We start from the raw sequence: 26,092 nt of genomic DNA on the forward strand, positions 1-26,092 counted from the left end.
TATATTTTTTAGCAACAAAGAAGGACGAGACAGCGTTAAAGCTGCTCTCGCCAGCAAGAATAATGCTGGAATCCATATCTGAACAGTCGAAAAGACTGGAAGAGCAACGAAAAGTTGCGGCACCTCCACAAGGAGGGGAAGGAGCAAAGCTCCAGGAAAGAATTACCTCTGACCTCAAGAAGCCAGGGGAAAGGGCTCTCGAGAAAAGAGAGCAGGAAATAATATTAAAGCCCCCGGTCCCAAAACCCAGAAACCCCAAGAAGCTCCTAAAGCGTCCTAAAACTCCGGAGAATACAAGGGAGTCAGGATCGGAGGGGGGGTGCAGGGGGAAGAGAAGGGATCGGGGGGGGGAGGCGTTTCCCGCGGGGGGCACGGCGCGGCAGCGGCGGAGCCGGCGGGGAGCGCGGGTGAAGAGATAAAGGGAGACATGCGTGCAGACGCGGCTTTTATCAGCGCGGCGCCGGGGGGTGGCGGCCGGCCCGGCCGGCAGAGTAGCGGGAACGCGCGCGGCGGGCAAAACTCGCAAAAACCCGGGAGCGAAGTCGGGTCGAATTGCGGGGCGGGCCCAGGTGCCGGCGGGGGGCGGGCTGTACACACCGGCGGGAGGAGCCAGGGACACAACGTCAGAGGGAGAGGAGACAGAGTCGGGACAGACCGAGGGGAGGAGATTCGGAGGTGGAACGAGGGGGAGAGAGTGACGTCTCGGGTGAGGAGGGGCCGTGCTCGGGATCCTATGTCCCAGCGGCTCCACACCCTCCTCAGACTTGATGCCTCTGGTATAACCCTCGGAGTCCCAGTCCCTTCCCTTCAAGGGAGACGTTCTGGTGTTCAAGCTCCATTTTCAGCTGAATGAAAAGCCAAGCAGACACGGTCTCAAATGAGATCACGAACACGGCAGTCGACAGGACAGGGGCGGTAGAGCTCATGCTGTCATCCGAGCTGGGGAGGCCGGTGACAGCGCCACCTAGTGGGGGGCAAGGCTTTCGCTTGTATCTCCACAGATCGAGACGTGGGTGTCGGCACGACACGTGAAACCATTTCGAGTGCGAGAACATGAAAATGCGGATCCCAGAAACAAAGATCCAAGAGAAAAAAAAAGAGACGAGTACTCAAACAGGGGTCGAGACTCAGATTGCCAAGACGACTCGGAAGAGAAATAAGAAGAAACTAAGGACTTTGGGGGGATTCTCTGTTAAGGTCCTGAATGAAAAGCAAAGCAATGATGTCACACAGAAGTGAAGCCATGAGTTTCATGATGCTTATGTGCATCATTCTTTCATTCATTGCAATAAGCAATGGGGGTAATTTACCTATTAATCAGCCAAAGCAAAATGTATGGTAGAATTCTTTGACATCTCTCCCATTTGGAGAGGAATTTTAAGAGTAGGATTCTATGTTTTAATAGTTCTCCTATTCCTCATACTTGTCGTCTCATGCATATTTGCATGTTTAAAACACGCTATGAATCGGATAGTAAAAGAGATCTTCCTGGTGCAAACAGAAGGGGGAGATGTGGGATCTCAGCACCTCAGGATGGAGGTGCAGAGAGGCCGAGACCACCCTTGGGGGGCTCGGGAATCCTGGAATGTTGCCAGAAGTGTCTGGTGGCAGGATTTTGATCCTACACAGGAGATGAGACCTGTATGAGGATAGGAGGAATTCACTGGGTGAATGGTGAAGGGATAAGTTAGTTAAAGTGTGAAACACAGGGTTTAGGATTTTGGTACAGGGGGGTCTAGAGAAGTAAGATGGAGGAATTGGGGCGTGTCCTGTCCTTCTTCTTCTTCTTCTTGGCCTCCATCTTCTGTGGTGGTGGTGGCACTTTGGGATTGGTCATTACTAGAAGTGCACAGGTTAATAAGAGTAGAAAGTATTGGAGAAAAATGATAAATATTGTACACGTAACTTAGGGTATAAAGATAAGTGACCGCCCGGGGGCTTCGGGAGTGTGCCCATGGCTGACTTGCTGTGCAGACCTCTGTCGGGCTGAAAGAAAATCTTTTAGATAAACAATTAATAAACACCAAGACCGAGACAAGATCAGAAGTCTCTCCTCGTCCTTTGAAGCGTCGGCTCTCCAAGGACATCCTTGAGAATTCCAGCACACCTAAAACAGCAGAAAACCTAAACAGCCTAAACAGCCGAGAAACAGCAAAAATGGCATTCCCTGAGCTAACTATCTCCGGTAATAAATCAGCCCAGCAAAGAGAAAAGAAGAACGCCGAAAAATTTACACTTACATAATTCAAACAATTGGCTTGTTGGACAGGAAAACAGATTAACATTACATCTGCAATACTGAATGAGCTTACCACTGATGTAGGCAGCATACACCACGCTGTGTTACAGGATAGGGCTGCTATAGATTTGTTGTTGCTAGCACAAGGAGATGGGTGTGAAGATTTTGAAGGGATGTGTTGCATGAATCTCTCTGGCCACTCTGAATCTATTGACAAGAAACTGTCATTGCTTAAGGAGAATATGAAAAAGTTCACAGTTGTTGAGAATTCTTTTGATGAGTGGCTAAAATCCTGGGGAATAACAGGCTGGCTCAAGGACTTAGTATGCTTTGGTGTTATGATACTCTGTATTCTTTTTTCAATTCTGCTATAGTGGCTTGCTTACTACACTTTGAGCAGAAAAAAATTGACCGTACTTTTAAATCAGTCTGGCTTGTGCAAAAACAAAAATGGGGAACTGTTGAGCATATTTTGCAGGTTGAGGAGTTTTTGCTACACAATGGCCATATTTAGCTGATGCACAGTCTAGCCTGCTTGTAATAATGGACAATTGTGGGAACTCAGCACATCACTCCAAATATCCAGAGTTACTGAGAGAACCCATGGGAGGCTCGGAAATCCTGGAATGTTGCCAGCAGCGTCTGGTTGCTTGACTTCGATCCCTCTAGTGATGTGCCACCTGTTTGAGGACATGAGAGTCACTTGGGAATGAATGGTGCAAGAATGATGTATTTACAGGGTGAAATATAGATTTTAGGGTTTTGGTACAGGGGGGTTATGAAGATGAGATGGAGGGATCATGGCGTGTCTTGTCCTTCTTCTTTCTTCTTCTCTTCATCCATTTTCTGTGGTGATGTTGGCACTTTGGGATTGGTCCATGGTGAAGGTGCACTTGCTAATATGTGTGAAAAGGTATTGAGAAATAAAGGTAAATATGATGTATGTAGTTTTTTGTATAAAAGAAGACAACTGCCCAGTGGGAGGTCAGAGTGCCCTTGGCTGCCTTGCTAGTCAGACCTCTGTTGGGCAGAAAAAAAATTCTGTAGATAAGAAAAAATAAACAATCTGAAGACTGAAAATCTGAAGAGTCCAGACTAGTCCTTTGAAGTGTGGGCTGCCCCAGAGCCATCCTATCTGTGTCCAGGCAGAGACAAACAGCTGGCCGGACACAAACCCACTACAGTCCCAGCCACTCCCAGTACGATCCCAGTCCAGCCCAGTCCCTGGCAGTGTTGCCACTGCTGGGATCCCCCAGCCCTGTGTGTGTTCTCCCCTGGTGGATGTGCCGAGAGGAGCCCCAAGGGCTGGCAGGGCCCAGGCAGGGTCCCCAGCAAGGCCCAGTTGGGATGTGCAGCCGCCAGTTTGCCCAGTTTGCCTCTCCTTTTCCCCAGGCTGGGTTCCCCCCGCCCGCAGTGGCTGGGAGCAGCCGAGAGCCCCGCGCTGAGCACTGCGAGGGCTGCAGGAACAGGGCACCGAGGGTGTGGCTGCTGCTGGGGGAGGAGGAGGAGGGATGGAAGAGGAGGAGTCAGAGGAAGAGGAGGGACAAACGAGGATCAGGGAAAGGAGAAGGAACAATGAGGTTAAGCACTCCCTGAATTCACAGCCCCCACTCATGGGATCATCACCCCCCATCCTGCAGGTGCCCTGGACAGGAGAGCTCAGCCCAGATATCCTGGAAGGTCCCTGGGTTGGGTTTTTGGGGGGATGTTTGGAGAATGAAGAAGTCCAAGGCTAGGCAGAAAAGGCCCCTTGGGGGGACATCGCGGGGTGCCGGTGGTGGCTGCCGGCAGAGGCAGCCTGGAGGAGCAGAGCCCTGTGTCCCCCAGGAGCCCAAAGTGGGGAGCCCAGAGAGGGCGGAACGCTGCCGTTGGCGGGAGCCTCAAGAGCCTGGAGAGGGGCAGGGGGGACTCCTTGGAGCCGCTGCACCCCAAAGCACAGAATAAGGGGAGAAGGCATCCCGGGATCCCAAAATCCCCAGCATCCCTAAGTGGGGAGATGGAAAAGGGGGAATCTTTTTGGATTTCTGGGACTCTCAGCAGGCTGGGGAGGGTGGGGACCAGGTAGACAGGGACCCCCAATACAAGTGTGACCCCCAGCAGCTGCGACAGGGGGGAATCCCCAAACACCAAACGGGAGACAGACCAGAGACAGGGAACTCCTAGGAGGCATTTTCAGGGCTGAGTCTTGGTGTTTGGGAGTTTTTAATGGTCACCAGATGGCTGGTGACTTCTAGAGATAAACTTGCACAAAGGGACCTTCAAACTCAATGTGCTCATTCCTTGTTTTCCCCCTAACCAGGATTTCCCATTCCCAAATCTTGGCCGCATGGAGGAGGAGGAGGTTTTGAGGAAGTGGAAGATGCCCAGGGACACCCAGGCAGGTGAGGAGAAAGTCAGTGCCCCTTTCTCCCTCTCTCCTGCTCCATCTCCCAGCCCAGCATGGTCCCCGGCTGCAGGACAACCCTGGTGCCAATACCATCCTGCTGGGGATGCACTGGGGGGATGTCCTTCCCCTTCTCTCTGGCATGGAGACAAATCCCATCGTGTCCTTGTCTTTCCTCCACCTGACAAGAAGCTGAGGATGGAGACTAGAGAGGACAAATCCCCAGGGCAGAACCTCATGGAAGAGGCTGTTTTGAGTGGCTCCATGGTGCAGGAATCCAATGGGGAGGAAAAGCCCTGGACGTCCCACAGGAGGAGGGGCTGCAAACCCAGCCCAGGATGCTCTGAGGAGGAAACACCCACCCTGTGCCAGGAAGGTGGACAAAGCTTCAGCCAGAGCTCAGAGCTGGTGGTCCGTGAGCAAATTCATGATGGGGAGAAGCGCTACATGTGCTTGGAATGTGGGAAGAGCTTCAGGCAGAGCAGCACCCTGATCCAGCACCAGATGATCCACACTGGGGAATGGTCCTATGAGTGTGGGAAATGTGGGAAGGGCTGCAGCTGCAGCTCCACCCTTGTGACCCACCAAGGCATCCATGCTGGGGAGAGGCCCTATGAATATCCCCAGTGTCAGAAGAGGTTTCAGACTAGCTCCAATCTCCTCCTGCACCAGCAGATTCACATGGATGAGAGGCCCTTCTGCTGCCCTGACTGTGGGAAGGGCTTCAAGCAGAAATCCCACCTCATCAGGCACCGGCGCATCCATACTGGGGAGAAGCACTACGAGTGTGGGGAATGTGGGATGAGCTTTCACCAGAGCTCTAACCTGGTCTCCCACCAGAGGACCCACACCATGGAACAGCCCTATGAGTGTGGGGAATGTGGGAAGGGCTTCAAGAAGAAGTCCCACTTGATCCATCACCAGAGGGTCCACACTGGGGAAAGGCCATACAAGTGCAGCGAGCGTCAGAAGAGGTTTCAGACCAGGTCCCATCTGCTCCACCACCAGCAGAATCACATAGAGGAGAGGCCCTTCTGCTGCCCTGACTGGGAAAGGCTTCAAGCACAACTTCACTCTCCTCACCCACCAGTGCATCCACACTGGAGAGAGGCCCTATAAGTGTCCCCAATGTGGGAAGAGCTTCTTCATGAGCTCTCACTTGACCAGACACCAATGGAATCACCGGTAAGGGAAGCCCTGCAAATGCCCCAATGTGAGCATTTGCAGGGCTTCCCTTACTGGTGATTCCTAGCTTCATCCCCCATGCGAGGATCGATGCTGGGCAGAGCCTTGCTGACCCACATTCCCATCTGCTCTGGGAGGACACCTGGCTAGTTATTCTTTTAGTTTGGCCCCAATTTCCTCTTGATTTGTCATTATCACTTAAAAACACATGAAATAGGACTAAAATGAAAGAAATTGATCAAAGATATCAAAAGTTCCATCACTTAACAGGTATTTGAGCAGGAATTTATGGGTTTGGGACATATTCCGGAAGATTTGTTGGTTCTTGGGGAATTTCAGAAAGTGTTCTCCATATCTTTGTACTCCAAAAGTCAAGATGGATTGATCTGTCACCTCAAAATGACTCAGTCCCACTGAAAACACCTCAATCTTACCCTCAAGTGGCTCAATCCCACTTCAAACTGGCTTGGTCCAACATCAAAAAACTCAGTCCCATGCCAAAATTACTCAATTTCTCAGCCTCCAGGGTGAGATGGGGTCAGAAGGAGATTGGGAGAAGTGGGATCCAAATTTGAGGGTGGGATCAGGATTGTGTAGGTGGGATCCAAATTTGAAGTGGGATCAGGATTGTGTAGGTCTGAGTGTGTGGGATGTATTTTGATAGTAAATAAAACTTTAAGAACTATTGATTTCTGTCCCATTCATTTTCCATCAGTTCCACTTTGTTTTTCAGAGTGCCACCTTCTCAGCTGATTGTGTTTGTGTCCTCCTTTCTCTCCTGCCTTTCTTTGCCTGCCTTATTTCTCTCTCAGTGTCTCCCTTGACCCAGGGCAGCTCCCACCAAAGACCCTGCCCTGATTTAATTCCCAATCCAGGAGCTACAACAACGATGGGGGAAGTTATGAAGGCTGGCAGTGAAATGTCACTGTAAGATCTTGCTCCACTTGGCCTTTGGCTTTTTCTTGCGAGTTTTGCCTTCAAGGGCAGAAAAATCTTTTCCTGGCTGGGAACTGGAATTCCAGCACATGGGAGTGTGTGCCATGGATCCCAGGGTACTGCTCCTGCCATGCCTCCCAAGGAGCTGTGCAGGGCCAGGAGACAAGGTCCAGCAGCTCTGTTGGTTCTGCAGTGCCACCAGGGCCCCTGGTTCCATGATTTTCCCTACTGCCAACAGCAGTTCCCATGATGCCTTCCAGTGTCATCATGGATATTTGGCGCCATGAAGTTCTTCAGTGTCACAATGGCCTCCCTCGCTCCATGAGCTTCCACAATGATACAATGAACTCCTTGGATGAACAGTGTCACCATGGACCATGGCTCCATGCAGCCCCGCTGGGTCACCATGGACTCCTTGGTTCCATGATGTTCTGGAGGTGTCTCCATGGACTCCTTGGATCCACAGTGTCACAATGGACCACTGGATCCATGTGGCCCTGCTGTGTCACCATGGCCCCTTGATTCCATGGGACCCCAGGATCACAATTGACTTCTTGCTTCCACGTAACCCCCTCAGTGTCAAAATGGCCCCTTCGTTCCATGAGGTACACAAAGGTTTTGTAGAAACATGGAAAAATCCTGTTTAATACACCTGGGAATATCTGTTTAGATTCAAGAGAGAGATTAAAGGTGAGGACGGCACCAGCAGCTTCCATCTGTAACAGAGATCCAGGGAAAGGACAGGGACAGAGAATTCAGCTGCAAGACTCAGAGAATTCTGCCTCCAGAGAACATTTCTGCTCACACTGTCCCTTGTAGAAAGGTGACATATTCCAGGCAGTCTGGACTGAGCAGGTGGTTCCTGAGTGGGGTTTGTTGTTCAGGAAACTTGCTCAGGCTTTTTCCATTGTTTTGAAAGCAAAACCAGAGAGAGACTCCAAGTCAGAAATGCAATTTATTAGGAAAAGAAAAAAATAAAAAAAGAAAATGCATGCAATAAGACAAAAGAGAAACCACTGACAAAGTCACAACACAACCTGACACCGTGTTGGTCAGGGTGTTGGAAACAGTCCACTTGGAATGGTGGCTGCAGTACTCCTGGAATGGCAGATGTGGTTATGTTGGAGCAGTGATCCTGTAGAAGTGTGTAGTCTTCCTCTGAAGATCCAGTGGAAATGGCAGCTGTTCTTCTGGGAAATCCAGTGGAAAGGCAGCTTGTTCTGTCCCAAACCCCAGATTATATCCAGATGGGGATGCTTAGCTCCTCCCCCCTGGGCAGACCATCTCACAATGAGCTGATATCATTCTGTGAGTCATAGGATGGGTCCATTAAACAGAAATGGCTCCTGGAGGGAGTTATCTCTGAGACATGCAGAAAGGCATTGATGGGCCCATTAACAGGAGATAAGGAAAAACAATGCCCCTCCTGCTTTCAACAGCTCTTGAGGATGGAAATAGAATATATCTTTATATTGTAACCTCGGGCATCTATTACCGATGGAAGGGGGCAACTGAATAACTTTGTATTTGGTGTCATTTTGTGCTCTGCTGGGAGTTTCCTGAGGGCTGGTAGTGCTGTTTGCTTCAGGAACAGTTTGGGCAATGGCAATGTGGGACTGAGGGCTTGTTGAAAAACCAGAATGGTTGTTATTCTTGTATTTACAGTCTTTTGCTACATGTCCAGTTTTCCCACAGTTATAAAAGTTTCCACTGCCTTTATTCCATTTTGCATTGTGGGGAAGCACATTTGCTGCAACCAGCATTTCCATTGCACCCTGGCCAGTGGCCTTGGCTAGGCTGGAGTCACGGTCTGAGATCTCTTATTGGGTGCAAACAAAAACCATCTGAGTGATGGTCAACTCAGGGCCAAGGGGGAGGGTGTGCAGAACCTTTCTGTGGTCATTACTGGCATTACAGAAAGCTAATTTGCTAATAAATTAATCCCAGACCTTTTGATTGCCTACCTGTTTTTCCAGTGCTTTTGTAAGGTGCTTTACAAACTTGATATAGCTCTCGTCCAGGCCCTGGCAAATGTTAGTGAAGTTAGTGTGGGGTGTAGAAGTGTCAGGGGTTTGGAGGAGAGTGGACCATGCAGCACCTTTGGGATCTTCCTGTATTGACTGAGGGAGGACTTCAGCATGATATTGCAATCTAGTATAGTCTCCTTCCCCAGTAATGCAGTCCATTGTGAGGTGTTGTCGCCCTTCTTCCTCAACATAACCTTTTGGTAACTCATTAAAACTTTATTTATCCAAACTCCTTTCCACAAAATAAATTTGTCAGGTGACAATATAATTTTCATACACTGTTTTAAATTTCATGGTACTATTGTGTGGGCAGTAAATGGCATGTCCAGCAAATTGTTAAAATCGGGAGAACCCCTCCCATAATCCTTTGCAGCCTTTACTAAGTCCTTAATTTCCCTGTGGGGAATAGATTCCCATTGAAGTTTTGGCCCCTGCTACTACTGTACAGGTGCCACCTGAATCTTGGATACCACCTCCCAGTCTCCCTCTTTTGCGGCTTTTCTCTGCATCCTCTGCCAAGAATCCTTGGGCTCATCCTCACTCTCAGATAAGCTATTGCTCTCTTCCTCTGTAGAGGAAGCAGGTCTGCTGGAAAGGGTGCAGGGCTTTCAGCCGACTGGCAACACCCTGTGTTGAAGGCCTTTGGTAGCCAAAATGGCTTCCTTCTGGTTGGCCCCATGTCCAGTTCCAGGGGTGGAACTCAACGTCAAGGTGGGGCCTGTAACAGGGGAGGTACCTGGAGCAAAGGCAGGAAATGGGGATGAAAGCGGGAGGGAATCTAAAATGGCCATCTCTCTAACAGGAGCATTGCCACCTTGTGATTCATAGGAAGGGGGATTAGGAGATGAAGGAATGTGGGTGAGGGAATATCTCAAGGCAGCATGGCCACTACCACCCTGAGGAGAGGAGAGAAAAGGAGGGGAGATGGCAGATGGCAGATGGCTTGTCTGTGCCAATGTGTGGGCTCCATCTCCCATCCTGTTCTCAGGGAACATGGGTTCGGGAACGTGGTGGGAGGATTGAATAAACCAGGACAATGGGTTGGAACAATGAACTCGTTAAATGATCCTATAAATTAAATGAAACAACAGATAAAATTTCCCAACTTTTAAAACCCCTTGTGTTTGTAAAATATAAAGCTTTTTCCTAACAGCATCCCAAAATGGTAACTGATAGAATCAACAGAGATATCAGGAAACTCCTCAAATAACCACGAACAATACCTTTTAAACTCCTCTCAGAAAATGAACTCCCCTCTACATTTAAAACTCTCCAAAACTTAACAAAAACATCCTTTGCAGCTTGGGACTGATTATTTCCCATAGCTGCCCCCAATGGAAGAGGAAATGCCCATCAACAGGAACAGATAATCAAAAGCCCAAACCCCTGGGAGGTCTCTGCCACTCAGTCACTCACTCTCAGTCTCACAGGCACAATCTTCAGCCAACATGGGGTTTGTGGGGCTGTCAGTGAAGTTGGTCCTCCACATGTTGAAGGGATTATTGACTTCTTCTTCAGTGAGATTTGATAAAACTTGAATCTCACTTCAGTGTTGTGGCTGACCCAAAGGCGTACAGCTTCCAGTGACGTGTGGCTGGCAGGATCACTGCTGGAGACGCTCACAGGGACCTCAATGAATCAGGTCCCTCTTCGGGCGCCATGTGTAGCATCATGGCTCTACTGAGGCCCTTGTAGCGTCCAGCACTCACGAGCCCAAAGCTCACTGCTACCTTAGAAAGCCGACAGAATAGGCAGGATGGGTCATCGTATCATCTCCTGCGAACTGGGTTTATTGGTACAGGAACCGGCCACAAAGCCCAAGACGGTCCAGAGACAAAGACAGGGTGCAGGCTGAGGCCTGAGGGTTTTATATGGGATAGTGAGGGTGGAGCTGAGGGTCCAGGTCCAATGGATATAGGGAAAAAGGGTGCAAAAGAGTAGTTAGGGACTGGTCAGCCAATAGTGAAACGGGCTGAGGAATGCAGTAAACTAGGGCCAATAGAGAGACAGAGAGAGAAAATTCTTGGGACTAACCAAACGTGGGCAATAGGGCTTGAAGTAAGGTAATTGGGCTAATGGGCTAATGGGTAAACATAACTTTACATAAATCAGCATGTGCCTGCAAAGATCTATAGGAGAAGCAAGCATCTCAGCCTAACCTGAAAGACTATTCCTTTTACCTGGGACCAGCCCTTCATGGCTGGGAGATTGAGACTGTGATGGTAGGACTCTGGGCCTCCACACACCCTCACAGATGGCCCAGGGCAGATCTGGAGTGATCTTGGTGGCACTTGGGCTTGGCACACTCGTGAGGAAGGTGTCTGTTTTAAATGAGGAGCTCCAGAGTTTAAGACTGCGAAAATAAAAGAAGAAAACTCCTCTTTGCCTGAGCGCAGCCAGTTCTCCAAGAAATATGCACGCAAGTGACAGAGGAGGAACAGGATGGAGTTGGTGAATGTGGAGTAAGACTGTCCAAACAGGGTCAGACCTCAAGGCAGAGTTTCTCTGATCAGGCCAGACCTCTTGAGGAGAGTCCCTGGGTCAATATCAGTCACTGAATGCTCCAATTACCTCTGCTCTAAAGAGAAAAATACATCCCTTAAAACATGAATGTGAATTTATTAGAACCTCTTTGAAATATTTCTCCATAATTATATAAAAAGAAATTCCTAGTGAACTGCACTGTAGCAGGGGGAAATCAAGGCAGAGCCATGGTTTGACAGGACTTGCTTGATCCTAATAAGCCCTGTGGTACATTTGGAGCTGAGTTCTTAAACCTCAAGGCCTGAGAGGAGATTCCACAAACGTTTCCATGAGTCAAGGTCAGAGGAAACATCCAAAGTGTCTCAGGGCCTTAATGGGTCTCACTGAGGTCCATCCCAAACACAGGCTCCTCATGGACTCCTTGGAGGAGACAACTGGGGGCCAGGATGGCACAAAAACCTCTTATAGATTCAGTGTGGAAAAGATATTCCGAAGTACCTTAAAAACCAAAAGTATCTCAAAGTATTAATGAGCCCCACTGAGTGTCAGTACAAAGCTCTCAATGGACTAATTAAAGCAGATAATTGCGGCCATGATTGCACAAACATCTCACAGAGTCTGTATCAAAAGAGAAACACCAAGTACCTTAAAATAACTGAAGTACTTTGAAGCATTAATGAGCCCCACTGACTGTTGTTACTGGCAAAGCCTCTCCAGGGACTAATTACAGCAGATAATTGGAGGCCATGATTGCACAAACCTCTAAGAAAGTCCAAGGCAAAAGCCAAACCCAAAGTCCTTTGAAAAACTTGCAGTCTCTGGGAACATTAGGGAGCCCCCAGGGCCATTGCTGAGCAAGGCTCCCCAGGGACTCGTTCCAGCAGATCCTTGAGGCCACTGGGCTGTGGGCTAGGGGGCGATGCTGAGGGCAGGACAAGGGGCTGACAGTGCCCAGCCTGGATGGGGCTGTGCCAGGAGGCCCCAGGGCCTCAGGACAAGGTGTCTCCTCACAGCCCTTGGTGGCACAGACCCTGCTCTGCCCCAGGGCACCAAGACTTGGCTTCTCTTTGTCCCCACCTGTCATCACTGCCTGCAGTTCTCTGCTCTGCCTGGGACCTGGGGACACTTTCTCAGTGGTGTCCCCCAGTGGGACCCATTAAAAGTCCAAGAAACTTTGGAGTTGGATTCTGCCTTGGAGTTCTGGAGAGGTTTCTTCAGCTCCCTCTCAGGGACTGATGTTCAGGGCCTGAGCACAAACCCCCAGAGGCTCATTAAAGTCATGGTGCTCTGTGTGTGCTACTGAGCTGAGCTGGGCACCTGGCACAGAGGCAGGTCCTTGTAATCAAGCAAAGCTTCAAAAGCACATTTCTCTTGATGAGCAGCTCTTCTGCCAGCCCAGCAGGGCTGGGGCACTGCCTGCAGCCACCCCGGGCACAGCACAGAGGCACAGAGAGCTTCAATCAGTCAGGGCTGGGAAGGTGCTGAGAAGTGCCTGGGGCAGAATCACTGCCAGCCCTTGGCACAGGAACCTCTGGCTGCAGGACAATGCAGCTGCAGCTCCTGGAGCCATCTCCTAAAGCTGGACCATCCCAATGCCTGCGGACCCTGTGAATACATTCTCTTACTGTCTCTTGTGCAGAGCAGCCAGGGGTGCCCAGGGCTGTCCTGCAGAGCAGGGTCCTGCAGCCCAGGGCGCTGTGCTGGGGCAGGGACTCTGCTGCCTGCCAGGGACAGCTCTCAGCCAGTCCTGGCAGGGACAAGATCTGGGTGGGAGGAGACAGCTGGTAAGGCTTGGAAGTGTTCTCCTTGTGTGGGGAGGATGCTGCATTGTTTGGGACTGCTCCCAGCATGGCATTTAACTGCAGAACAGCTCCACGTAGATTATACAGGGTGCTTAGAGAGGCAGGGGCTGCATAAAAGGGAAAATCCTGCTTTTTAAATCTACTGCTCCGGGTTGCCTGGATGGGAAATTCATCTCTCAGTTCAGGTTGAGAAAGATAAATAAAATCTATCACAGATGTTAAAAAACCAGGCTGTGACAGATATCACCATAGGGCCCCTCACAGGCAGCATCAGTGTCGCTTTGCTCTGATGTTGCCCTCAGAGCCTGCAAATGCCCCGGGGCAGTGCTTGAGCTGGGACGGGTCTGCATGGCAGAGCTGAGCCCTCAAAGCTGGGCTGGGCTCTGGCAGCACTGGCAAGGCCCAGCCCTGGGCACAGGGAAGAAGCTGCTAGCAGGGACAGCTCAAGGAAGCAGAGCCCTGGGCAGGCAGTGAGGGGAAAGTGCCCCCAGGCTGTGGTGGGATATTTAAAGTCGTCTCAAACAAAAATATTTCATGATTTATTTCTTTACAGATCACCATGCCAAGACAGCTCAAATATCCAACAGCAGCTCCATCAGCCACTTCCTTCTGCTGGCATTGGCAGACACGCGGCAGCTGCAGCTCCTGCACTTCTGCCTCTTGCTGGGCATCTCCCTGGCTGCCCTCCTGGGCAACGGCCTCATCATCAGCGCCATAGCCTGTGGCCACCACCTGCACACACCCATGTTCTTCTTCCTGCTCAACCTGGCCCTCAGCGACCTGGGCTCCATCTGCACCGCTGTCCCCAAAGCCATGCACAATTCACTCTGGGACACCAGCAACATCTCCTACAAAGGATGTGCTGCACAGCTATTTTTCTTTATGTTCCTCCTCTCAGCAGAGCTTTCCCTCCTGACTATCATGTGCTGCGACCGCTATGTGTCCATCTGCAAACCCCTGCACTATGGGACCTTCCTGGGCAGCAGAGCTTGTGCCCACATGGCAGCAGCTGCTTGGGCCAGTGCCTTTCTCTATTCACTGCTGCACACAGCCAATACATTTTCCCTGCCCCTGTGCCATGGCAATGCCCTGGGCCAGTTCTTCTGTAAAATCTCCCAGATCCTCAAGCTCTCCTGCTCACACTCAAACCTCAGGGAATTTGGGTTCATTGCTGTCAGTGCCTGTTTAGTATTTGGCTGTTTTGTGTTCATTGTTTTCTCCTATGTGCAGATCTTCAGGGTCTTGCTGTGGATCCCGTCTGAGCAGAGACGGCACAAAGCCTTTTCCACCTGCCTCCCTCACCTGGCTGTGGTCTCCCTGTACCTCAGCACTGGCACATTTGCTCACCTGAAGCCCCCCTCCATGTCCTCCCCATCCCTGGATCTGGCCCTGTCAGTTCTGTACTCAGTAGTGCCCCCAGCCCTGAACCCCTTCATCTACAGCCTGAGGAACCAGGAGCTCAAGGCTGCAGTGTGGACACTGATGACTGGATGGTTTCAGGAATATTAAACTGTTGGCCAATTTTTGCAAATCATTCGCAATACAAGTAATGTTTGATACTCTTGTTGGCTTCATTTTAGGGATCTTTTACTTTGTTTTTCTTTTTTCATATTGTCCAAAAAACAAATGTAATTGTTTGTGCCATTTCTCATTTTGTTTCTCTCTACCTTCCCTGTGGACACAGAGTGTGTCAATGAGGGGCTGCGCTCTTTGTGGTTTCAAATGAACTAAAGGATCTCCCAGCAAAGTTTTCTGCAGAGATCCCCCTTTTATTGCCCTCTCTGAAGCTGCAGCAGCAATGTCTGTGTGCAGAGCTGGGGGCAGATCAGTGCTGGCCCAGCACCTGTGCCCAACAGCAGCAGCACTTGGTGTTGCCAGTGCTGCTGCCGTGGCCCTGCCCCGCTGCCCTGGTGGCCCTGGTGTTGCTGCAGGGCCTGAGTGCTCTCGGGGCCGGGCACAGCCCTGGGGGTGGCAGTGCCGGGGCTGCAGCAGGGACAGGCCATGGGCACTGCTGGGGCAGCGCTGACGCCTCAGGCCAGGGCCTGGGGGCTCCAGGCTCCTTGCCCAGGCTCTCTCAAGAACACAGCCAGGCCAATGCTCAGCACAGAAAAGCCCTGTGAGCAGTCCCAGGCTGGCTGTGGGCAGGCTGGGGGCAAACAGCATGGTTGGGGCTCTGCAAGGGCCCTGGGGCAGATGGGAAGGAGCAGCAGAGCAGGGCCTGATCCATCCCCAGTGCGCTGGACAGCCCAGGGCAGCGTCCCAGAGCATCCTCATGGAGCTGCCAACAACATCCCCCCCCTCTGCAGCCCTGGCCTCTCCCCCAGCTCACACAGGTGCCCCATCCTTGCAGGCACAGACACGGCAGCACTGGCTCAGGAGCCCCTGTTTGCATTGCACAGAGCAGGGGGAGCACCCCCATGCTGCTGCTGTGGGGACATGAACCTGAGGGAGCACAAATGCCATCAGCCCCTGGGGCCAGCAAGGGCTGGGGGACACCAGGGAAACCACTCAGCTTTGTCCTGGCCTCTGCACTCAGCCAGAAAGTTTGTTCCCATCAGCTGGGAGTTTCCTATCCCACTGCAGACGCTGTTGCTCAGAGCCAGGACTGCCTGGCAGCCACCCCCAAACTGCCCCAAGCATTTCCTTGGCTTCACCTTTGCTTGTTTTCCTCTTCCTGCTACAAATTTCTTCCCATTGCCCACACCTCTTCCTTCCCTGCAAACAGCCCATCCCTGTTTGCCCTTTCCTCTCTGGCCCCACTCCCCATTGCAGTTCCTGACTTGGCACCATGGGAACATCCCTTGGGCAGCAGGATCATCCTACAAGTGCTGCAGGAATTGTCTGCAGGCTCCTGCAGTGCCTGGTGCTGCTCCCTTGCCAGTGGCACCACAGGCCAGGGGGGCACATCTGGGCTGCTGTGTCTGGCTCTGGGGCTCCCTGTTCTGGGCAGTGAGGAGGAGCTGCAGGGGCTCTGCAGGACTGACAGGATGGGCTTTGGGGCTGGCAGGAGAAGCTGAGGGACCTGGGCTGCTGGAGCTTCTGAAGAGGAGGCCCAGGGCTCATCCTGCAACTGCTCCAAGGGTGCTTTCAGAGAATCCCAGAATCAGCAAGGGTGGAAAAGACCTTGGAGATCATCAAGTCCAACCTGTGCCCCAACACACCCTTGTGTCCTCTGAGTCTTCTCTTCTTCAGGATAAACAACCCCAGCTCCCTCAGCTCTTCCTCACAGGACTTGTGTTACAGATCCCTCAGCAGCCTTGTTGCCCTTCTCTGGAATCATCCAGCCCCACCGTGGCCTGGGGGCCCTAGAACTGGACACAGCACTTGAGGTGCTGCCCAAGAAGTGCTGAGAACAGGGGAAGAATCACTGTCCTGCTCCTGCTGGCCACACCATTCCTGATCCAGGCCAGGAGCCATTGGCCTTCTTGCCCACCTGGGCACACTGCTGGCTCATGTCCAGCCTGCTGTCCATCAGTCCCTGCAGGTCCCTTTCTGCCTGGCTGCTCTCCAGCCACTCTGTCCCCAGCCCATAGTGCTGCAGGGGTTGTTGAGGCCATAGTGCAGGACCCGGCACTTGGACTTGTTAAACCTCACCTTGTTGGATTTGGTCCCTGGATCCAGCCTGTCCAGGTCCCTCTGCAGAGCCCTCCTACCCTCCAGCAGATCCACACTCACACCCAGCTTGGTGTCATCTGCAAAATTTCTGATGGTGGACTCAGTCCCCTCATCCAGATCCTCAATGCAGATATTTAAGTCCTTGCTGGCTAGCTCTGACCCCTCGGCCATCCTGTGGGTGCCCTGTGAGGGCACTCAGGGTGATCTGTTCCATAACCTTGCCGGGCACCCAGGTCAGGCTGACAGGCCTGGAGTTGCCCAGCTCCTCCTTCCAGCCCTTCTTGGGGATGGGCTCACACTGGCACCTCCAGTGCTCTGGGACCTCCCTGCTGAGCCAGCACTGATGGTAAATGATGGAGAGCAGCTTGGGGAGCTCATCCACAGCTCCCTCATCCCCCTGGGATGGATCCCATCTGCTCCCAGAGACAACTGTGAGCATCTGAGTGGCTCAGTAGGTCACCAACTGCTTCCACCTGGATTCCAGGAGGCTGTTCTGCTCCCTGTGCCCATCTATTAGCTCAGGAGAACACTTGTCCAGAGAACAGCCTGTCCTAATATTGAAAATTGAGACAAACAAGATGTTAAGTAGTTCAGCCTTTTCATTATCTTTAATTTCTATATTTTCCACTCCATCTAATAAAGAGTAGACGTTCTCCTCTTCCCTCCTTTTGTAAAACATTTTTTATACAATCTTGCTTTTTTTTTTTTTTCTTTTTACAGGATGGGCCAGGTTAATTTCTGATTGAGCATTTACTGCTTTAATTTTCTTTCTTATAACCTAAGGGCATCCTTGAACATTTCCTGAATTGCCAGTCCTTTTTCCCCTGAGTTCCCACAAAAGCTCCATGGACAGCCAGGACAGTCATTTTCCTCACAAGCTCATCTCTTGCCACACTGGGACAGGCTGCTCCTTCCTTCTTAAGATTACTTTCTTGAAATGTGTCCATCCTTCCTGGACCCCTTTGTTTTTAAGGGCAATTTCCCTTAAAAGATCAGTACCTGATTTGGTACTCCCCAAATCAGCATCCTAAATAAGCCAAAGTCTGCCCTTCCTAATTCCAGTGCAGGAGTTTTGTTGCTGCCCCTCCTTCTTTCACAGAACATGGAAAACATGATCATTTCATTGTCACTGTGCCCCAGTCAGCCTCTGACCCCACATCTGCCACCAGCCCTTCTCTGTTTGTGAACAGCAGCAGACAGAGCTTTCCTTGGCAGTGGGAGTGTTACCAAAAATTCAGTAAAACAGAAAACTCCTTAACCCCAATGTAGCATAAGGAAGCAGCATTCTTTATTCAGCTGGATGCACGGGGGATAGCTCCTCCCAAAGCTGTGTGTACTGAATACAGGAAAGTTTCTGTTTATTTTCTGTATTTTGCACCTACATACATTGATTGTCCTGGACTAAACATACATATGATAATCATTTCCCCAAAATCATTAACATGTTTCCCCTCCCCTTTTGCTTGCGTTCTTCTGTCCTGGGGGTCCTTCTGGTGGTCCCTGGTGGTCGTGGACCTCAGTGTTCCCGTGGGCCTGGCTGAGCTGGCAGGACACTGAGGCTGCTGAACTTCCAGTTCCCCTTTTCACACAATGGGCATTGTGTGCTTTCCATAGGCCTGGGGCTGTAGAGAACAAGCTCCAGGTGTCAGCTCAGCTGGTGGAGACAATTTATTATCTACTAAGATGAGGTCACAGAGTGGGCTGTGACATCACAGAGTGGGTTATGTGAGGTCACTAAGCAGCTATGACATGATAGACTGCCTCTGTGACATAACAGAGCCAGCTGTGACATCACAGGGCAGAGGTCTGACATCACAGAGCAGATTATGACATCAGAGATTTGGTTGTGACATAATGGGCTGTGACATCACAGAGGGGCTGTGTGACATCCCAGCAGGGCTATGTCAGGTCACTGGGTTGGTCACTCTGCCCCAGCTCCCCCTCACAGTTTCTCCCAACAAGTCCAATGCTGTTCATGCCCAGCAGGGTCCCTGTCCCCCGGGATCCCCCCCAGCCCACCTGGAGCCACAGCCTCCACCAAAGGATGTTCCACAGGATCCACCCCAGAGCCTGACAGGGGACAAGGGGCCAGGGCTGTGTGACCAGGACATCAAGGACTGGGATTATCCAGGTCACTGTGGCCTGGGTTGGGTTGCCCATGGCAGGAAAGATGTCTGGCAGCTGGAGCAGGGTCTGGGAAGGGCCTCCAAGGTGGGGCTGGAGCCCTTGGGCTGTGAGCAGAGGCTGAGGGAGCTGGGCTTGTCCAGCCCGGAGCAGGGAAGGCTGAGGGGCTCCTCATCCCAGCCTGGCAGTGCCAGCGAGGAGGGGATGGAGAACACAGAGCCAGGCTCTTCACCGGGGGCTGGGGGGAGACAAAAGACAATGGGTGGAAGGGGAAAGAGGGGAGATCAGCCAGGACAGGAGGAGGTGAAATGAGTCAGGCTGGTTTCAGCATTTCCTCAACACAAAGAGCAGCCTGACCTCCCTTCTCCATCCGCCACAGACAGCTTTGCAAATCAGGAATTGTTTGAGCTGTTCTGTCCTCAGTCCAAGACAAAAATCCTGATACAATGACTTAATTGTGTTTATATCTACCACAGTACCAGGTTTGTCAAAAATTAATTTTATTATGCAAATCAGTTGTGAATAGTGGACTCATCAGACACTGCTGGGACACTGCACATAGCTCAGGGAAGAGTTTGTAATTGTGTGATTGTTATTTTATTTGTGTAATTTTTATTAAGTTGTATCCTGTTCAACTGTGGTCTGTTGGCTAGGTCCAGTGTGGGTTGGAGGGAGCTCAGATTTGCACAAGGCTGCTCTGAATGCCAGCCATGGATGGGGGAAATGGTGGAGTGGGGGTAGGGACAGAGTCTGGTTGATTGTCAGCCATGAAGGGTCTTGATTTTCATACCCAGTCAAACTGCATGAGGAGGTACTTGGATTCAATGTCAATTGGAGATTGCACATGTCAATGAATTACTAGTAAAAAAAATTACAGGACCTAAGAAAATATTTTGTTGCTGTTTTTTAAATTCAGGGTATTCACATTGAATTGGCTTCTGAAATCTGACTAATCAACCACAAATTATTTGAACACTTTAATCAAATTATTCCCAGAGGCTTGCCTTGTTAAGGTGTTCTGAATGTTAATGAGCCCTGGGACACTAAATTCCTGCACTGAAGAGCTGAAGGCTGAACAAGCCTCTGGAGCAGGAAAATTCAGCAGCAGCCTCCAAGTTGCTGAGGATGTCAGCAGCCCCCACTGAGGCCATCCCTGCCCAGAGACTGTGGGGGAATGGGCAGACAAGGAGAGCGTCCCTGGGGCTGGGGCAGCACAACTCAGAGGCACCAGCGGCTCCAGCTGGGAAATGGAGTGTGGAATGTGGCTGAGAAAGCCCTGCCTGGGCTGGGCCAAGCAGGACACACAAGCCCTGAAACCCCATCTCCCAAACAATTCTCTTAATGAGACATTTCAAAGGAATTACAATTGTTTGTGTCCTCTGAATTGGATGCACTGGAGAAATACCAACAAGAGATTCTCAGGAACTCCAAACAACCAAACAGCCTTTGCTGGCAACTTTAGATAGTTGGAGAAATTTTAGCAACAGGTTTAATATGACATTCAATCAACACAGAACACTTCTTAAAGCACTGACTTGGCCCATTCGACTTCACAAACTCTAAGCCATTTGAATTTTACATTACTCAAATTTGCAAAATGACAGAAATAGAAGGAAATGACAGAAAGAGAGAAAGGCAGAAAAGATACAGAGGAGCACAAACAGAGGTACCAACTCCTGGATTCCAGCACATTTCAGATAGAAATTCCAAGAGGAGGTAGGGTCAAGATGTGTGCTTGCCTTGTAGTCAGCCTTCAGTATCCCTTGGTCTCCCTGGGCCCTTCCCCCAGGTGGGACTTGGGCTCATTTGGTCCCTCAGGAGCTGGGCTGGGGCTGCAGAGGTGGCTGTGGAGCATTGCCTGTGCTGTGCCAGGGACTGGCAGACACTGCTGGGCTGGGATAGAGGCTCTGGGGGGATTGGAGTTATGGGGCAGGGCAAGGCTGGACCTGCCCCTTCCTCTCCCCCCCGCCCCTGACAAAATGTTTTGAGTCAACAATCTCCTCCAGTCTCCCACAAAAGGGAATGTTGGAGGTGAAGTCCCAATCTTGGCCATAGGCCCCTGTCTGAGAAGGACAGTTCTTTCCCATAGGAAGGGAAAGCACAGAGCCTTCCTCAGTGTTTTGGGGACAGATGAAAGGTGACCCTTGTGAAACCATTACCAGCCAGATTTGTCCTGGAATTTTGGAGGTGAAATCCCAATTCTGGCCATGGGTGCCTGGAGGAGAAGGCCAGTTCTTTTCCATGAGAAGGAAAGCACAGAGCCCCAGTGCTTCAATACCATATGAGGAGCCTCTCAATGTGCCAAGGTCGGCTGGACCAGTCAGGCAGACCACGGGTGGTGAAGCCAGACCTGTTCTGTGTTCCCCTAGTTTTATGGGGCCCTACAGTGTCACAATCGCCTGTTGATTACAAGAAGACCTGCAGTGCCACAACGGACCCTTGGTTCAATGGGTCCAGCAGTGTCATAATGGTCCCTATGTTTCATAAGGTCCGGCACTGTCACAATGGTCACAACAAATCCATGAGGCTTCCCAGTGTCACAATGGTCTCCGTAGCTCTCCAGGCCCCACAATATCACGTGACTCTTCTATTTTATGAGCCCTGAAATGTCACAATGGACCTTTGGACCCTGGGAGTTTGCAGTGTCACAATGTTCTCGTTTGGTTCAACAGTGTCACAATGGACCACTGATGACATGAGGCCCCACAATGTCACAATGGACCTTTGGTTCCATGCAGTCCTGCAGTGTCACAAAGGCCTCTTGGTTTCACAAGGCCCCAGAGTATCGCAATGGTCCTCTTGGTTCTGTAAGGAACCCCAGGGTCACAATTGTCTCACTGATTCCATGAGGCTCCACAGAGTCACAATGGACCCTTGGTTTGATGGGGCCTCCCAGAGTCACAAAGATCCCTACATTCCATGGAGCCGCACAGTGTCACTACAGTTCCCTTGGTTCCATGAGGCCCAGCAATGTCACAGTGCTCTCCATGATTCCATGAGGCCCCACAGTGTCACAATGGTCCCTTGGTCTCACAGGGCCCCACAGTGTCACAATGGTCCCTTGGTTCCATGGGCCCTGTGCTGCTGCATTCCCCCCTCCCCTTCTCAGCCCACCCTGCCAGCTGAGAAATGCTCCTTGGGGCTCGGCCTTGGCCAACAGCCCCTGGGCTCAGCTCCTCTGCAGCTCATCACAAACACTGTCTGCTCCAGGCACTGCTGCTGCCAAACCAGCTCCTGGTTTCTGTAGCAGCAGCCCTGGGAACTAGTTTTGTTCCCTCAGTGGCACAACATCCCTGTTCTCACACTGCCAAAGAAAGCTGTTGGTGCCAAGTGCGGCCAGGATGAACCATTGCTGGGACTGCAGCCCCTCTCTTGGGGCCCTGCACACAGCACTACAAAAGGAGCCCTTGGAGCTCTCCTGGGCCAGCGACTCCCTCTGAGTGGGGCCTCTCCCAGCCGGGAACTCTCCTGTTTGCTGCACTCGGGGATCCCGAACAACGACGGAGCCTGGGCCAATCCCCCCACTCCTCCAGGGTCAACACTTTACCCACTGGGGAGAAGCCAAAGGATCCACAGGGAGCATTTCCTGCCCTCAGGGGAATTGCTCACAGGTGCCTTGCACTGACTCTTTGTGTCTGTGTGCACACAGGAGTGCCTGTGCTGGGGAAATGTGGCAGAAATGCTGCTCTCTGAGGAGTTTGAGTGCCTTGGATAGCTGAGTCAGGCAGATAACCAGATATCAGTAAAGAAGGTTAAGTCAGGAGATCTAAGCTGAGTTAAATGCTGCTAAGAGTTGTTCTTTTGCTAAGATGTTAAGTTTAATTTATTAGCTAAGTTAAAAATTGTTAAGTGTTATTCCTCTGTTAAATTGCAAAGTCAGGTTTTAAGTTACGTTAAATACTGTTAAGTGCTGTTCTTTTGCTAAATTGTGAAGTTGACTGTATCAGTTAAAATTAGGGTCTAAGTTCAGTCCTGTTAAGTTTGAGCTCTGTTAAGCTTTTAGGCCGTATTACTTTTATCCTTGCCCTTACTGTCCTTGTGTCACACACACAGACAGGGACTGTTCTCAGTTCATTTCTGGTTTGATTGCCTGGATTATGTTTGGTTTTGTTGTTGCTTTGTTTCCTTGGTGTGCCTGAAGTGTCCAGTCAGGAGCTGAGTGACTCTTGCCAAGGAACTTTGTGCTGCTGTCCCTTTATATTAAATCTGTTTTTTGCTGATCCCTTGCTAGGGATTTTTTCAGTGCTCTCAAGGCCTCAATGGTAGCAGGGTGAAGGAGCCCTGGCCCAGGCTCTGGCCCTGGGGGACATGGGGACGCTGCCGGGGGGTCCCTGTCCCCCTGTGCCACCCCCAGGGCCCCGGCCCCCCGTCTGCGTGTCAGGGTCTGGGGTCGATCTCATGGAACATCCTCTGGGGGAGGCTGTGGGGCCGGAGGCAGGGGGACCTGGGGGGACAGGGGACCCCGCTGTGCATGAGCAGGGTTGGACTGCTCTGGGGGGAACTATGAAGGGGGCCAGGGCAGAGTGACCTCACACAGCCCCTGTGATGTCACACAACCACCTGTGATGTCACACAACCACCTGTGATGTCACACATCACCCTGTGATGTCCAAAGCCCACTCTGGGATGTCACAAAGCCATCCTGTGTCACAGAGCCAACGCTGGCATATCTCTCTGTGATGTCATACAGCCGTGTTGCGATGTCACAGAAATCTCTGTGATGTCACAAGGGAATCCCATGATGTCACTGTCCTGTGATGACACACCCTGTTCTGTGATGTTACTCAGACACCCAGTGATGTCACAAGTCACTCTCTCATGTTACAGAGCCACCCTCCATGATGGTAGAATCTGCTCTATGGCCTCACACCCTACCCAATGATGTCACCGCCACATCTGTTATTTCACAACCCCCTCAGTGATGTCACAAAACCTTCTCTGTGATGACTCTGTAATGTCATGGCACACACTTGCAACTCACAGCCTGCTCTATGATGTCTTACAGCCATGCCATCATGTCGCAGTCTGCTCTGTGATGTCACACAAACCCCTCTATGATTCTGTAGCTGCTCGATGACCTCACACAGCCCACTCTGTGCTGTCACACAGCCTCTTGCTGACATCACAGCTGTCAGCTGTGCCTCTATGACACAGCCACAGAGGTGCTGCTGTGACACAGCCCCCTCTGGGACATGCCACAGCCCCTGCCAGGGCTGAGCCCCTGTCAGCTCTGTCTGTGCCCTGCTGGTGTCCCTGAGGGGCCCTGGCAGTGCCCCAGCCCTGCTGGGCTGTGCACAGGAGCTGCTCCTGGCCAGAGCTGTCTCTCTGCAGCGCTGCCCTTGCCAGGAGCTGCCTCTGGGCCAAGAGCCCAGCCCAGGTCAGCAGCACAGACACAGCACAGGGACTTCAGTGACCCTCTGGGGGCTTTGGTGCTCTTTGCATCAGGCTCAGTCCCCGACAGTGTGCTCAAACAACTTCTAAAAAACTCAAAATCAGATTCAAAGTCCAAAGATTCTTTAACTTTTTCTGGGTCCCACTGAAACCCTCTCCTCCCCAGTGACAGAATTCCTGTTGTGTGGGTTCTCTGATGTTCTGGGGGCCCTCACAACGCTTCTGGACAGAATGTCTGCTGAGGGCAGCCAGGCTGCTGCAGGGGCAGTGACCTCACAGCCATCACCATGGCAGCCCTGTCCCCTGGGCCTGACTCTCTCCTTTCCTCTGCCCCGGCCTTGGCTCTGCTGCCATGAAGAGTTTTGTCATTAATATCTTGTCCCCAAGGTGCTGGGGCCAATGGCTTCCCAGTCAGGCTCCTGGGGCAGAAGTGGCTTTTCAGAGCCCAGCCAGGAATGAGCCCTGAGGCAGCAGCTCTGCAGTGGTGGCCACCAGGCCAGGCTGCCAAGGGAGGCTTCTGGCCATGGCCTGCAAGCAGCTGCCAAGGTGCCTTTGGTGCCTCAGGCTCTCCCTGGCACAGCTCCCAGCACGGCACTCTGTCCTTGTGCCTGAGCCCTTCCCTGTGCTGGGGCTGGCCTGGGGCTTTTCCTGCAGCGGGACCTGCCCTGCTCATGGCACAGTAAAGGCGGTTCCTGCTGGAGCAGGAGGCTCTGCCTGCAATGGGCTCCAACAACTCCAGCAAGGCCCTGTTGACTTCAAAACTGCTTCCTAGAGCATTATATTCTAATAATTGTAATAGCTCCTGAACTGTGGAGTAAATGAATGTGGTTAAGTTCTTTCTTCTAATCATTATTAGAATCAATTAGAGGAATACTTATGTAAATCTATTGGTTATCCCATCATTAATTCTGTGGGACAAATTGGGTTAAAGGTTCAATTCCACCTCTCCAATCCTTTGCACCTTTGACAAAGTCTGGGGCTGGGATTGGATCCAGCCGCTCCCAGTCTCCTCTCTTTGAAGGAATTTTAGAAGTCAAGGGGCCCTGCATGGGTTTGAGGATCCATGGTGGCTGTTCAGTGTGATTTCTCCACCTCATGATTTAGCAGGAGTTTTTCCAATAAAGGAAAAAAGCTTTTGCCTGAAGCTCCCACTGTGCCCATTACAGGAACCCCTGTGAGTGTCTGGGACATCCCAGCTCTTTGGCAGCCTGGAGACTCCTGGGATGTCACCGTGGAGCCCCCTTGAGTGCCTGTGACAGATTGGTGCCTTTGCAGCCCAAGGTGCCCTGGGATGTCACTATGGAATGGCTGTGACTGCCTCTGGCCACAGGGCTCTTTACCATCCCCAGAAAGCCCTGGGTGGTCTCCATGGAGCCCCTGTCTCTGCCTGTGACATTCCAGCTTTGGAACAGCCTGGAGACTCCTGGAAAGTCCCCATGGAATTCCTCTGAGGGCCTGTGACAAATCTGATTCTTAGCCGGCAACCATCACCAGGACCCTGTTGCTATGGTCAGTTTCCATAGCAACCATCACCAGCACCCTGTTGCTATGGTCAGTTTCCATGGCAGCTCCACGGAGACCCCATGCCAGGGGTGGTTGCCATGGACACCAGCTCAGGCCTGCAGCCAGAGCTGTTGCCATGGCAACCATTGGCAGCCCCATCCCCAGGCTCATGGGATCCCAGAACCACAGAATTGGCTGAGCTGGGAGGGACCCATCAGGGTCCTCCAGTCCAACTGCTGGCCCTGCACAGGACACCCCAACAATGCCAGCCTGGGCCTGGCAGCGCTGTCCAAATGCTGCTGGAGCTCAGAGAGCCCTGGAGCTGGGACCCTTCCCTGGGGAGCCTGGGCAGGGCCCCAGCAGCCTCTGGGCAGAAACCTTTTCCTGACATCCAACCTGAGCC

General features: G+C 51.6%; 1 protein-coding gene across 1 annotated transcript in view; it reads left to right on the forward strand.

Moving 5' to 3' along the window:
* Nucleotides 1-26,092, forward strand: part of LOC132084891 (zinc finger protein 11-like) — a 479,917-nt gene that overhangs the window by 286,215 nt on the left and 167,610 nt on the right. Inside the window, 2 exon segments of the mRNA XM_059490170.1 lie at nucleotides 4,974-5,586; nucleotides 5,651-5,793. Coding sequence (XP_059346153.1) covers nucleotides 4,974-5,586; nucleotides 5,651-5,793 — 756 coding nt within the window.

This window comes from Ammospiza nelsoni, chromosome 28 (genome assembly GCF_027579445.1).
Source record: "Ammospiza nelsoni isolate bAmmNel1 chromosome 28, bAmmNel1.pri, whole genome shotgun sequence".
In the NCBI taxonomy this organism is placed as follows: domain Eukaryota; kingdom Metazoa; phylum Chordata; class Aves; order Passeriformes; family Passerellidae; genus Ammospiza; species Ammospiza nelsoni.